The sequence below is a fragment of the Pygocentrus nattereri genome, chromosome 10 (assembly GCF_015220715.1).
Source record: "Pygocentrus nattereri isolate fPygNat1 chromosome 10, fPygNat1.pri, whole genome shotgun sequence".
Taxonomy (NCBI): Eukaryota; Metazoa; Chordata; class Actinopteri; order Characiformes; family Serrasalmidae; genus Pygocentrus; species Pygocentrus nattereri.
The window spans coordinates 9095001-9110747 of record NC_051220.1 but is presented as its reverse complement, the minus strand read 5'-3'; the positions used below and the strand labels follow the sequence as shown (position 1 = coordinate 9110747).

General features: G+C 41.6%; 1 protein-coding gene across 5 annotated transcripts in view; it reads left to right on the top strand.

Moving 5' to 3' along the window:
- ehbp1 (EH domain binding protein 1) overlaps nt 1-15747 on the top strand; it is a 245448-nt gene that overhangs the window by 149681 nt on the left and 80020 nt on the right. For all 5 annotated transcript variants that reach the window (XM_017704980.2, XM_017704981.2, XM_017704979.2 and 2 more), the window contains 3 exons: nt 1310-2134; nt 5233-5274; nt 7233-7373. In XM_017704980.2, coding sequence (XP_017560469.1) covers nt 1310-2134; nt 5233-5274; nt 7233-7373 — 1008 coding nt within the window. The remainder of the gene's footprint in view (nt 1-1309; nt 2135-5232; nt 5275-7232; nt 7374-15747) is intronic.

Genomic DNA, 15747 nt, shown 5'->3' with positions numbered 1-15747 from the left:
TATCTATCCCCTGTCGCCCACACCCTACACTCACTGTGCCCTATATGGACAATTTACTCCGTACCATACACCCTACACTCATGGTTCCCTATGCAGACTATTAACCCCCTGTACCCCACACACTACACTCACAGTGCCCTATATGGACTGTTTACCCCCCTGTACCCCATATCCTACACTCACCATGCCCTATACAGACTAATTCAATCCTGTACCCCATACCCTACATTCACCAATCCCTAGAAGGACTATTTACCCCCTGTACCAGAGGGGTTAAACTCAAGCCCAGAAAGTAAAAATCCTCTCCAGGATTTTGTTCCAATTGTCTGGATACCTCTGCTGCTAGTTAGAGCAAACCACAGAAGCCAGGCGGTTGGAACAAAATACTGAGGAAGATTTATACTTTCTGAACCTAAATTTAACACCCCCGCCCTGTGCCCCACACCCTACATTTATGGTGCCCTAAATAGACTATTTGGCTACCTCCTGTACCCCACACCCTACACTCACCATGCCCTATACAAATAATTTACCCCCTGTACCCTACATACAACTCTCATCATGTCCTATACAGACTACCCCGTCCCCTATACCCTACAATCACCATTGTCTAAACCGACTATTTACCCCCGTACCCTCTCACAGCTCTCACTGTGACCTATACAGACTATTTACCCCCAGTACCATACACCCTACACTCATCACGCTCTATACAGATTATTTATCTTCTGTACCCTACGCCCTGCATTTACCATTCTTTGTACAGACTATTTACTCCTACACGCTACCGATACAGACTACTTGCCCTACACCCTACACTCACTGTAGACTGCTGCACTCTATGCTCACTATTTCCTCTACACACTATTCACCCCCTGTACCCTACACGCACTATAACTATACACACCCTATTTCCTGTGCCCTATGCTCTACACACACTGTAGTCTGTACACACTATTTGCTCCCTGTACCTAATATCCTATGCTCACTATGGTCTATACACACAATTTCCTTTCTGTGCCAAGCAATCTACACCTCACTGTTCCATATACACATTACTCCCTGTGCCCTACACACTGTAATCTATTTGCACTTTTAATCCATTGTGCCCCTATACCTATTATTTGTTCCTCTTATATTCTCTTTTTTGCCCAACCCATTACACTCCCTTGTGCCCTTAGGTGTTCTCTCCACCACACCTCACAAACTTTGTCCTTCATCCTCAACTTCATTATACCTAACACATCTACTTGCCCTGTATGTATACGTAAGATTTCTGATCTTATACTTGTTCCTTTTTTGTGTCTAGGCATATGATGGCTTTGCAAGTCTAGGCATCTCTCGTCTGTTGGAGCCAGCGGATATGGTGCTGTTGGCCATCCCGGACAAGCTGACGGTCATGACGTACCTCTACCAGATCCGTGCACACTTCAGCGGTGAGGAACTCAATGTAGTCCAAATCGAGGCCAACAGCGGCCGCAGCACCTACAAGGTGGGAGACTTCGAGACAGACACCAACAGTTCCATCGACCAAGACAAGTTCTACGCCGAGCTAAACAGCGACCTGCACCGAAACGAAAGTCTTAAAGAGCCTGATGGCATGGCCGCTAATGGAGAGGGGGTGGAGCCAGAGGTAGCATCAGTCACAGGTGCGTCTCTGGGGATGAGTCTATCAGAAGCAGGCCTTACTTCAGCAACTTCTGGCCCTGCCTCTGTTGTCACGACAACAGTGACTGATTCGTACCCCAAACCTGCCCCCCGCACCAAAATAAGCCCAGATTCATCCTCCACCCGACCTGTTGCTTTGGAGACCGAAAAAGCTGGCGCGACGGACATGGCTGACTCAGCTGGCCTAATGGAGAGAGAGAAAGAGAGGGATGGGGCGCCTCCAGCCAAAGTTATTGATATCCAGCCGAAGCGCCCAGGTTCCCTGAGATCTCTCAAGGCCGACAGTGGGGGTTTGGAACCTGGGACCTCCCCTCCACACACACAGAAACTGGGCTTCAGCTATAGTCGAGATGCTGACCTGAGCAAGAAGAAGAGAAGTAGCATCAGAAACGCTGAGGCAGAGACAAAGGCTGACAGCAGCCCACTGCAGACCAATCATAGAGACGCACCTGTTAAACATATGCAGGTAAATGTACACGCACCACAAATTCATAAATACACACTTGGAACAGCTGCTGAGTTATCATGATAAATGATATTATGAGGCAAATTCAGTTAGGAAGTACCACATGTGAGTGTTATGCTATATCAGATATCATACTCTGTTCCTTTAAGGCAGCAGCTCTGCAGAGATTAGAGTTTTCCTTCATCCTAGACTCTGAATTTAATTCACAAAGTCCTCACAAATCAGCCGATGATTTGAGTCAGGTGCTTTTAATGAGGTAGAAGGATAGAGTCTCAGTTTTCATTATAGACTTCATGCTGCTCTAGAACACCAAGAATATCCAAATGGATTTCTGCCACTGAAGCCACATCAGCTTTCCCTGCTGGTTGAAAATGGATTTTCTGAATTCTGTTTAACAAAACGTTTATTTGCCATATAGGTATTATGGCTTACTAAGATTGCTGTTAACCTAACAATATGCACAGCTGTGAAAGTAATGAAACAGAAATTAACCCACATTTAACAAGCAGAGGAAAACTTAGGTGTCTTTGAAATCCACTCAGCTTTCCCACACAGACCAATCCAAAGTTGACATCGTATCTGGTGTACCTTAAAATTCAGGGAGGCATGTCTTTGGCCAAAAATACACTGATGAACCAAAATATTATGATCTAATATGCTGTTGGTCCTTCACATGCCGCTAAAACAGCTCTGACCTTCCAAGGCATGGACTCTAGAAGTCCTCTGAAGGTGCCCTGACACTAAGACAAGGCTTTTGACACCAAGATATTGGCAGCAGGTCCAGTCCTGCAAGTTGCAAGGTGGAACCACCGCAGATCAGATAGTTCCAGCACATCTTGCATATGCTGGATCTGGGAAATTTGAAGGCCAGGGCAACATCTTGAACTGAGTACCCCTCAAACCATTCCTGAATAAAGTGTACAGTGTGGCAGGGGGCCTTATCCTGCTGAAAGAGGCCACTGCCATCAGGGAATACCATCACCACGAAGTGGTGTATCTAGTCCACAACGATAGTTAGGTAGGTGACGTGCCAAATTCATGTCCATATGAATGCCCCTACCCAAGGCTTCCCAGCAGAACATGGCCCAGACCATCACACTCCTTCCACAGGCTTATCATCTTCCCACAGTGCAACCATGGGTCATCACTTCTCCATGTAAATGCTATACATGTACCCAGGCATCCAAATGATGTAAAATAAAATGGGACTCATGGTATCAGATACTTCCATTGCCCCAAGGTCCAGTTCCTGTACTAAGCCATGATTGGAGAGCTGTGGAAAAAAGTAGGAGACTTGAGTTGTGATTGGCTCAGCTACTAATTTTAACAGTCTCACCACTGCACTGGACCTGGTTTTTATCCCATGCTTGCTTTGTCTACTACTATAAAGAGTAACATGCAGGATACAGTACACAGTATTACCCAACTTTCTTTGCCAGACTGAAATCTGCATTACCTTTCCAAATGAGGTTCACAGTTTTAATGTATGTATAGTTAATTAGTTGATGTTTTGTTTGTATGACTTATAATTATTTTTTCTACTGTATGTGTTTTTGATGGAGCCATACATTTGAGTGATTATAGAAAGGCAATGGTTTTAAAAAGGCAAAGCGAAAAAGAAGTGACCATTTGCATAAGATTGGCACTTATTGCAATATTTGATATCGTTGATCTGCTAAAGCCTGCTTTAAAACATGTCTTTTCTCGACCCCAACTCTCTCCCCCTCCCGTCCCACCCCAAGCCCCCACGCCCCCCAGGCCAGCCTGCCTGTTGCCTTGTCTGTGGTTAGCGGCTGATAGTTTGTGTGTTATTGGTTTGTTATTGGTGTTTGTGTGCTGAATGAAGATTGGTCAGTCACTCTGACGTGTGATTATGCAGCGCTGCCTGACTGCAATATTCCTGCAGCCTGAAGCTCGATACGCTTCAGTGCCTGCCCTCATCTCTACACCTCTCTGCCTCACACTCGCCTTATTTATCTCTCTCTCACACACACACACTCACACACACACACACTCACACACACACTCACACAAACACAATTACAAATTTTCTTTCTCACATACTCATGCACACTCACTCGCTCTTTCATCCTCACCTGCATGCACATGCACTTTTCTTGTACCCATATTCACATGTGTGCACACACTTGACCTTGTCTGGACATGAGGTTGTACCCGACTGTGTGTACACATATGTAACATTGCTTAGCTGTTTATTTTATATATATGTCCCATATATATTTGTATACACTATATGGCCAGTGATACAGTCCATATAGTGGAAAAAAAACATGCAGTTATCATAAATAACAGCATAGCTAAAGCTTCTTGTCCAATAGGGTTGTCTTATTTGAAGTAACTGCATGTTATGTCCCATATGTGTTTTATATGTAATAAGATGTCCCGGTAACAGCGGCCTAGAGGCTATTAGCATTTATTCATATTTAGCTACATTATAGCTCAAAACTAAAGAGGCAAACTTCAAACACCAAACATGTTTTGGTTGATCCAGAGAATCCTTGGAAAGCTAAAAGTGAATTTGCTGCTGTCAATACCATTTTTTTTGGTCTGCGGAAACACAGGCACACAGGCATACACACACTCGAGTCTAACCTTGTGTTCCTTGTCCTCCTTGTCAGGCGCTCTGCGTGAATGTATCCTGTTTAGATGGGCTGTAATTTTGTTTCGAATTTGCTGACATGTCATTAAGGCCTGGGGTTGAGTTTGATTGGCGGCGTTTGGCAGCCTTTATTTTGTATGTTCTATTGCTTTGTGCTTACTGGCTGCAGCAGACACAGAGGAGTGTGTATGTGAGCGTTTGTGTGTGTAGGTTTGCATTCTCCTGCGCGAGATTACCTGTGTTATTCCCGCTGATGGTGTGTCAGTCATGTGCGAGAGCCGCATTTATCTGCGCTGAGCTGACAGGACGCAAAGCCTCAGCCAATCAGCTGCTCTCCCAGCGCACTAACCACACGTCAGAACTCCGCACTGATAACCATCCCCGACCAGATGGATTCCAAAACGAGTTCCTTTCCTCTGTTTTTGTGTTGTTTTATTTTGGTTTTAAAGTGTTTGTTTTGGTTTTGTTTGTTTTTCAGAATGTAGCACCTGTACCTGCGTCCACCACCAACGAGGAGAAGGTGAGCCGCACATCATACTACACTGGAATTGTGTCTCCTGTATCTCCATTTTTGTCATTTTTCAGTTTCTGACACAGTTTGAAAATATCTGTTGTCCTTTACATAGTGAGTAAATTTCAGCATGAATGGACCAAAGAAAACGGCCCAAAACTACTTGGACAAAAAGCCTGGTTCCATTGACTTACATTAAAAGTAAAGTATATTTTTTCCTTCTCCTGTAAACTTTTTTTTTTCACCACTACCAAAACATACTTTTAGTCACGTTTACATACAGCCTGTTAATCCATTAACAGTCCGACTGATAGCTCAGTTGGAGTGGAATATGTCCATGTAAACACCTCACTCAGACTAATCCAGTTGAGGCCATTTGGACAAGTTTCAAACAGGAGCAGAAACTGGTCTGCAGAGGAGGCGAAGTTTATGCTCTGATCTTTAAAAGGCGGCGTTCAGCTTATCTCAGAACGCGACGTCTTGCTCTGGCTTTTTTAATAAGTACATGTAAAGGACGTTTTCCTGAACCTGACCTCATAATCGGAATGTATTCAGTTAGATTGGCCAAAATCTTTGCGTGTAAACACAGCCAGTGTAAGTCAATGGAACCAAATGTTTCACCAGGTGATTTTGGGCCGTTTCTTTTGGTCAATTCATCATGAAATCTACGCAACAGGCATTTTCAAGTTATGCCAAAAATATGCCAAACATAATGGTAATGGAGATAAAAGGTTTTGTTCCAACAGCAGCAATATATAAAATAACTCTTTAAAGTTTTAAGGTGGAAAGAGATCACATTATAGTTATTTACAGACAAATTTATATAGATGATTTATCAGATTAATATTTCACTTTAAGAATAGTTTAAAATATTAACAATCTCTCAAATAACTCTCAAATATTAACAATCACCTAAGACATTTTGTCTGAATTTGCATTGTTTTCATCCATTGTACTAATAACAGAGTTTAATGCATGATGTAAATATGGTTGCAGTTTCAAAACATACCATTCAGTTTGTAAACGAAAACTAAGCTGCCAGAACACAAACCATCACTTTTACATATATGTGTCTATTTGGCCTGTAGCAGTTTAGCCCAGCCCATTCACACTGAAGTTATAAAGAGTGTTTCAACCCAGGCTGCTTTTTGAATGAGGCGCAGTGCAGGGCAGCCAGTCAGAACCAAGCTCATTTACATATCAGTCTGTAAGGCACAGTTACAGAAACAGCCTTTGTAATTCTAAGGGACAAAAAGAGGAGTTGGACGATGGCTCTGTGAAAAAGAGATGAGCTTTCAAACTAAGAATAAAATATAAGAATGAAAATACTGTTTGTGATGTGTTTCTGATGTGGTTTCAGACCACAGATCACCACTTCACCCTACCTCTCTATCTCAACAAGAATCAGGACTCCTTACCTCTAGAACACACAAAAATAGAGGGGTAGGCTAAGAGGTAGGGGCGAGGGGTGAAATGGGATTGGGCCAAAGTCTGTCACGGTCATTATTGGTAATTAATCATAAATGAAGAGTCTCAAGCCCTCCTTGCTTTTCATTTCCGACACTGTATGATATACAGTGGTATACATTGATCAGGCCGAACGTTATGACCACCTCTTTGTTTCTGTTGTCCATTTTATCACCCCCACTTACTCTATAGGTGCACTTTGTAGTTCTACAATCACAGACTGTAGTCCATTTGTTTCTCTTCATATTTTGGTAGCCCCCTTTTACCCTGTTCTTCAGTGGTCAGGAACCCCCTGGATCCTCACATTTGGGTAGTGGATCATTCTCAGCACTGCAGTGACACTGACGTGGTGGTGTTGTGTTAGTGTGTGTTCTGCTGGTGCGGGTGGATCAAACACAGCAGTGCTGCTGGAGCTGTAAAACTAACTGATATAGTAAGTGGAGCTGTTACTGCTGTTTATCCATTTTGACCCTTCCTGTCCGTTTGTCTCCTGTGGTCAGAAGGTGCAGTCTCGTCAGGAGGAGCTGAAGGAGAGAGCACGGTTGCTGCTGGAACAGGCTCGCAGGGACGCTGCGCTGAAGGCCAAAAACAAAACCTTCCCCAACGCCACTTCACCCACCCGCCCACAACAGATTATTGACGTAAGTGTTCCATAAGTTACCGTTGCGGTATTGAGGCGCGGGTGAGGGGAAGATCTCGTCACCTGCGCTGATTTTACAGTTGATGTTCGATATAATTTTAAATGAATCATATGTTCGACAGCATGTCTCCTGATAAGCTGAATGTAAACATTTCCCTTTTCAAAGCTGCTCTCTCCACAATGGATACAACCTCAACCCTCTCTTGCGTGGTGATGCCATATGGCAACAATTACTTAATCGCAATTTTACTAAAAGGCAGTAATAAAAATGTGTTTTGCTATTTAATTGTAGAAAAAAGATCTTTTACTTTGAAAGGACAAATATTTTAGGACATCATATGACCAGGAAATCATCTTATAATGTTGTTATTACTATACATTTCAAATACCAAATTACTTTTCAATATTTGTAAATTTTTTAGAGCAAAAAAATTTTATTTTATTTGTCCTTATATTTGCTTTCCACTATTGCACATTGACATCAACAATATATATATATATATATATCGCTGCTGTCGGAAGAAAACATTGTATCTCCAAAATAGTAACTTTATAGGAGAAGGAAAAAACATACTTTACTTTCAAAGTAAGTCAATGGAACTTTTTCCAATATCATTTTGGTTAATTTCTTTTAGGCCATTCATCATAAAATTTACAAACAATGTAAAGAGTAACAGATACTTTCAAATTATGTCAAAAACTGAAAAATGCCAAAAATGGACAGCAACGATATATAACACACACACACACACACACACACACACACACAGAGAGAGAGAGAGTTCTTCAAATAAGTCCATTATTTAAGCAGTTTTAGATAACAAAAAAAAACACATAACATTTTATCATGGCTTAAGTAATAATTCCTGCAGTAGAGGGTTAAATACTCGATACTGTTGACGAGGGCTGTTACTGCCCTAGTAGTTACAGATCTGGGTTGTGGTAGCTGTTATATGTGGTTGCGTGTAATAGCCAGAGATTTTAGCTCTTCAGACATCTAGTTCCTATCACCACCACTGTAATTCTGACTGAGTGAGTTTTTGGAAAGTTGGTGGTATTTCACTTTGTACAAATCTGAGGTGGTCTATAGTCCAGGCCTCATCTGTTTAACATGTTCAGTCACTCTTTCACGTGCACTAACACACACCGTGGTGTGGGAGAGCAGTGAAGTCTGTCCATACAGAGCAGGATGACTGACCTCTGAGCAACCATTAGCACAGAGCACCTTAAATGGAGAGGGAGAGAGAGACACACACAGTGAAGGAGTTTTCTATCCTGTGAGTGAGTGAGAGGGGTTTGGAGGGGCCTACGTGTCCCAGGCCAGCATCAGTGTGGAAACTTGATGTTTCAGAGCTGATAAAACGGCCACAGTATAAGAGGAGATGCAGATCCAGCTCATTTTCACTGGACTGAGAGGGAGACAGAGACAGAGCACCACTGATTACACACACATCCTAAATCATTTCTCTCTCTCTCTCTCTCTCTCTCTCTATCTATCTATCTATCTATCTATCTATCTATCTATCTATCTATCTCTCTCTCTCTCTCTCTCTCTCTCTCTCTCTCTCTCTCTCTCTCTCTCTCTCTCTCTCTCTCTCTCTCTGGCTTTCTCTCTGGCTTTCTCTCTCTCTCTGTCTCTCTCTCTGTCTCTCTCTGGCTCTCTCTCTCTCTCTCTCTCTCTCTGTCTCTCTCTCTCTCTCTCTATCTATCTATCTCTCTCTCTCTCTCTCTCTCTCTCTCTCTCTCTCTCTCTCTCTCTCTCTCTCTCTCTGGCTTTCTCTCTGGCTTTCTCTCTCTCTCTGTCTCTCTCTCTGTCTCTCTCTGGCTCTCTCTCTCTCTCTCTCTCTCTGGCTTTCTCTCTCTCTCTGGCTCTCTCTCTCTAGCTCTCTCTCTCTGGCTTTCTCTCTGGCTTTCTCTCTCTCTCTGTCTCTCTCTCTGTCTCTCTCTGGCTCTCTCTCTCTCTCTCTCTCTCTCTGTCTCTCTCTCTCTCTCTATCTATCTATCTCTCTCTCTCTCTCTCTCTCTCTCTCTCTCTCTCTCTCTCTCTCTCTCTCTCTCTCTGGCTTTCTCTCTGGCTTTCTCTCTCTCTCTGTCTCTCTCTCTGTCTCTCTCTGGCTCTCTCTCTCTCTCTCTCTCTCTGGCTTTCTCTCTCTCTCTGGCTCTCTCTCTCTAGCTCTCTCTCTCTCTCTCTCTCTCTCTGGCTTTCTCTCTCTCTCGCTCTCTCTCTCTGGCTTTCTCTCGCTCTCGCTCGCTCTCTCTGGCTTTCTCTGGCTCTCTCTCTCTCCATCCAGATCTCTCGTTCTTTCTCTCTCTCCCCCCTTTCTCTTTTTTTCTACCTCTCTTGTTCTCTTTTACTCATACTCGTTCTCTCGTTCATTATCTCTGTCTCCTTTTTTCTCTTTCTTTTTCTTTTGTTCTTTTGTTCCTTCATTCTTTTCTTTCTCTGTTGGACTCCATGTTCTCTTTCTCTTTCGTCCTCTCTTTTTATCTCTTTCTCTGTTTGGTCCTCTCATTGCCTCTTTCTCGTTAACTCTTTCTCTATCTCTCCCTCGCCTTTTTCTCTCTCCCATTCTTGTTCTTTTTCTTTCTTTCTTTTGTCGAACCCTTTTTCTGTTTCTTTCTCTCTCTTATGCTTTCGCTCACACAGTCTCTCTCCCTCCTTCTCTCACTCTCTATCTCCATCCTGCTTTCTCTTTCACTCGTTGTCTCTCTCCATTTCTCTTTGTCTCTCTTTCCTTCTCTTTCACTCAGTCTCATTCTTATTTTCTCCTTCTCGCTCTCTCTTTCTCGCTCTCTCTTCCTCGCTCTTTCTTTCTTGTTCTTGTTCTCTCTCTCTCTGTCTCCTCTGGGGTTCTCTTGTTCGTTCTTTCTTTCTTTCTTTCTTTCTTTCTTTCTCTGACTCCCATTCTTGTTCTCTTCCTTTCTCATCCTGTCTTTTTCTTTCTCTCATTGATTCTCTCATTCTTTCTCTATCATTCATACGCTCCATCTCTCTCTTGTTCTTTCTTTGTCTTTCTCTCTTCCCTGTTGTCATTCTCTCTTTCCTATCAGCTCTTTTTTATACTTTTATACTCGTATGCTTTTGTCATTTCTTTCTTTCTCATTCTCTTACTTTCCCTCTCCTTTTCTCTTTCTCCTCTTCGTTTCCTTTCTTTTAATATAGATAAAATATTAAATATATATTTGTTATTTCTGTAGATATATATTTTTTCAAACATTTTATCATGGCTTAAGTAATAATTCCTGCAGTAGAGGGTTAAATACTCGATACTGTTGACGAGGGCTGTTACTGCCCTAGTAGTTACAGATCTGGGTTGTGGTAGCTGTTATATGTGGTTGTGTGTAATAGCCAGAGATTTTAGCTCTTCAGACATCTAGTTCCTATCACCACCACTGTAATTCTGACTGAGTGAGTTTTTGTGTAAAACGGAATGGCTCTGTTTCTATCTTAACCATTCAGTCTCCTTTTCTCTCTTTCTCCTGTTCATTTCCTTTCTTTTTTCAGCTTTTATTTTTCTGCGTTGTTCTCTTTTCATCTTTCCCTCATTCTCTCAGTCTCCTTTTTCTGCATGTCTCCTTTGTCCTCTTTCTCTTGTTCCTTTTTCCCCTCTCTCTCCTTTTATTGTTTTCTTGTTTTCATTCTCTTCATCTGTTTCTTTCTTTCTTTCTCTCTCAGCAGAGCTTAATTGGCATGTCATATTTTTGAAAATTAGCATAATTATAATGATGCTGACATAAAGTAAAGTTACTTAAAGTTACTTGATAAACAGATCAAAATAAGAATAGAAAACGTTATTTTACATGATTTTTAGTCACAAACTAAGGAAGGGAAACCATGAGAGAGCAGGAGGAGTGTGCTGGGCTACGAGCTGTCAGGTCAGAGAGAGAGAGAGAGAGAGAGAGAGAGAGAGAGAGAGAGAGAGAAGGGTGAAGGTTCTCGCTCTGCTGATCACGCCGCTGTGGGACGTCTGACGCCTGCAGGCAAACTTAAAATAAAAAAGGCCAATGAGACGTCCAGCCCAAATCCAACACGCAGCACCGTTCTGCTCTTAAACGAGGGATGAGGAAAAAGACAGAGGAGGAGAGAAATGGTGTAACGGCACACGCTGCTGCGCTATGACAAGGGATTTGGCGGGAAAAGTAATGAATACCTCTCGGTAATGAAATATCTAAAAGACAGCAGCTCGGCCTGAAAGGGAGAGAGAGACGTCCTTGAATTAAAGCGGCGGCAAAAATATTCACGTTAAAGCGTTAATGCAGGAAAAACGAGCCGCAACCTTCAAAACCCACCGCGCGTGTGCATGTGTGCGTGTGCATGTGTGTGACTGCGGAGGGAAATGAAATTAAGGCGACGTTTTTCAAAGGTGGTGTGGGGCTTTTTTCCGTTCTCTTCTCTCCCTATCTCCTTTCTTTTTTCTTTAGTTCTTTTTTTTCTTTTAGAGAAAAGTCCTCTGTGAGTTGGTGAAGGGGAGATGGTCCATCATGCTGTAGATTAGCAGTAAATTGACCTGTTCATGCTCTGCCAACACGTCTTTCACAGCTGCTGTTGTGAGGTTACTGAATGTCGGCACAGCCAAAATACCAAAGTTTAAGGTGTTTTTTTTTTTTTTTTTTAAGTATTTCTTAAGATAATGACGTTTGATTTGTTTTCTGTGAGTGGTGGTGGTGTTTTCCAGACAATCAAAATCATTTGTCACTCTGCCCTCCAGTCAGAAATGTCCTCCACAGTAGTAGGAGAGATGCTTTGCTGTTTTCCTGAAATGTTTTGTCTCCAGATGGTGACAGAATTTAACTGCTTCATTGCCCAACATGATGAATTGGAGGCGTTAACATCCTCAGTGCTGATGAATGATGTGACTGTCAGGATATTTTAGATTGAATGTTGTTTTTTCTTCTTGGTTTGTTTTGATGTTTTTACGGGTTTGCAGCCCAATGAAATGGTTGTAGTGTTATCAAATTCTTTGTTTTTGACTTACGCTTGCACTACACTAGCCATGCACTGAAAGTATAAATATACTTATCGCTGCTATCGGGGAAAACAAGGTAATTGTACAGGAGACAGAAAAACTTTCTTAACTCTTAATGGAAGTAAATGGAGATATATATATATATATATATATATATATATATATATATATATATATATATATATATATATAGTTGCTGTCAGAAGAAAACCTTGTAGCTCCATTTTTGGCATAATTTGAAAGTATCTGTTACTCTTTACATTGATTTTAAATTTTATGATGAATGGCCTAAGAGAATTTACCCAAAATGACATAGGAAAAATTCAGGTTCCATTGATTTACATTGAAGGTGAAAGTTACTATTTTGGAGATACAAGCTTTTCTTCTGACAGCAGATATATATCTGCTGAAGAAAGAAGAAGACCAGAAGAAATGACCCAAAATTACCTGGTAAAATGTCTGATATATCTCTATCTTTTGTGAAAATGATTTGCGTTGCGTCTTACAAACCACCATTTTGTAAAAGAAGGTGCATAAATAGTGATATGAGCACATGTCATGCTTTTTCATTACTCTGAACAAAAAGGTACAAAACATGGTGCATCTAGCAGTAAAGGAAGCCCTGTGCATCTTTTATGTAGTGATAGAAAACAGTAACGTGCAACGTAACTGCTCCAGAGTGGCCTGTTTTTCACTGAGCCTTTCTAGTTCATATGGTTAATATGTTAATGATTTTCAGTTAATTATAACATTCAGCATTATATAAAGCTTGGTGTTACATGCTAGCTCATGCGAGTAATACAGTGTGATATGATTCATAATGCCATATTGGTTTGTTACACCCCTAAAAATGGCGAATTCACTGCAATTCACAAAAATGATTTTGCACATAAATCAGAGAAAACAGGGATAAACTAAGCACTTCTTAAGAGTTAAACCATTTCATTTTGGGATTGGGTTAGTTTTAGACTGAAGTGTAGATAATTATGATGTTGTGTAGATACTTTTGTGTTACATGTGGAACTTGTGTATGACCCCATGTCCTGGTAGGTTATATAAACAAATGCGTGTGTGTGTGTGTGTGTGTGTGGATGCACACGCACTCTCCTCTGTCTCAAGGACAACAGCTGCTAATGAGCCTCAGTTGCATTAGTGACTGAGGAATATTGAATTGTTTCACTTTTTTAATAGAAAACATTGATCAGAAGCACGCTGATAATTGGGAGCGATTTAGATTAGCGATTAGCGATGTGTTGTTTTGATTAGAGAGGGCCAGGGGGGCGTTATCTGGACCTTCTGCAAGACGCACACACACCAAACACATCACGCATAAGGACGCCTTTAATTCAATTAAGGAGAAGCTGTGTTTGGCTGGAGCAGAGGGATGGAGGGAGAGGAGGAAAGGATGGGCAGAGAGGGAGGGTTGGGGTCAGTTAGGTAGTTTTAAGAGGGAGTGAAAAGAGGAGAAAGGCATTTGGGTAGTTTGGGGAAGAAGAAACAAAATAAGTGCATTTAATTTAAGATTTAATTTAAGAAAGAACTGGTGAAGTTGGCAAACTGTCACATACTGAAAAAGGTGCCTTGTTTGTGTTGGTGTAGTTGGTCTTTCTGTTCTGACTGCTATACTTGCATATTATCTATAGTAATTATGAGCGTAATGTCATTGAAACTGAGACATAAAGCTGCACTATGTACGTTTGGGGGATTTGGAGACCTCTCTGGTGGAAATGTGGAATTGCACCTAATGTGAGGAAGAACATTGTGTAACATGGGTTACACAGTGGGGGAGAAACCCAACAACAGCCCAATACCGTAAATGTAAAAAACGTAATTATATAGTATAAAGACACAGTAAAGCTTTTTGTTTGCCAGTGAATTTTTGTTGGTGAAATTTAATTCATTTCAATGAATGAAAGTCAGTGGGCAACTTCCCCATCGACTATGAATAAAGACATGAAAGAAATATAGTTATCTGACATAATTATGTTCACTTTTGTGTTACTTTTCTGCATCATTTGACCTCAGCAGATGTCCTTTATACTGTGTGAAAATTTCATAATGATTGGATCAATAGAAATGCTCCAGAATTGCTTAGAATAAAATCGTTATTACACTTTATGGCTAGTGGGTCAGTTTATGGCTAACTGGAATTACATGAAGCTACATCTACATTTTTTCGTCACCAGACTTCCACTTCCAGACCAACATTGCCCATATTTTATTCTGGTAGGCCAAATCAACCATCCTGATAGACTAACTTTAACTCATGGGCTAAATTTTGAGTCACCCTGTTTTACTCTGTTTTTCTCATTTAACAATGACTGTTTTCCTCTCAGCCACTACTTAGGGATTACGTTTACAGACAGTCTCTCCAGGATTTTTAGATTTATGTTGTGAACTGAATGGAAGGCAAGGCAAGTTTATTTCTATAGCACCTGTCATACACAAGTGCTTTACAAATGAGAAAATACAGAGTTGTTAAAAAAAAAATAGAGAATAGAAATTGAAACATGATAAAAACAAGATGAAAACTAATTAAAACTTAATTAGAAAAATGTAATTAAAAATTCAAACTTAGAAAAGGAAGTCAACATATTTGTGCTCAGGGTTTGTATACAGTCTGTAACCAGTACAGAACGACATACTGTTAGGGCACTTGCTTGGTGTCAGTGAAGCCATGGCAACCAGTGGTCAGTTAGAGTTCAGAAACTGGGTGATGAGACAAAAAAGTCGCTGCCCATGTGAACGCAGGGTTAACCTGTTTAGAGTTAGTGAACAGTTTGAGTAACTGCAATACTGAAATCATTCGGTCAGTTTTTTTTTTAAAGAGTTCTGAGTTTTGGTACCTAGTTTTGTGTGTGTGTGTGTGTGTGTGTGTGTGGGCAGTGTGTGGGCCCACTCTTTGTGTGTGAGTGCTGGTGTGTTTCACTGCTCACATCACTAATCCCTCCCCTCTCATCAGCTGTGTGTCTGTGTGCCCTGTTCTCCAGCATGCCATGCTAATTGTGCTCCAGCATACAGCGTGACCCCCCTGCCTTTGATCTGACTTCACCCCCTCTGTCCCCCCTCTGTCTCAGCGCACCCTCGTCTGCTCGCTGGTCTCTCTGGCCTTTGATAGTGGCCTAACAGTAATGATGGTTCTGTTGTGCGAGTAGGTGGCCTTCACAGTCTATTACAGCTGCAGGTCTGACGGTCCTTGCCGTCACAGTCACAGGCAGTAATGAGTCATTAATGAACAGGCGTTTAAAAAGAGTGTCCCATAAAAAAACAGACCATCCACTGCTCTCCACGCCCACACAGAGTCAAAGGGTCAGAACTTTGCTTTCTGCTTGAGGAAAGAAATGAAGGATGGAAGGATGGATGGGTTGAGGCAGGAGAAGAGAAAGGCGGGAATAATTTGTATAGTGG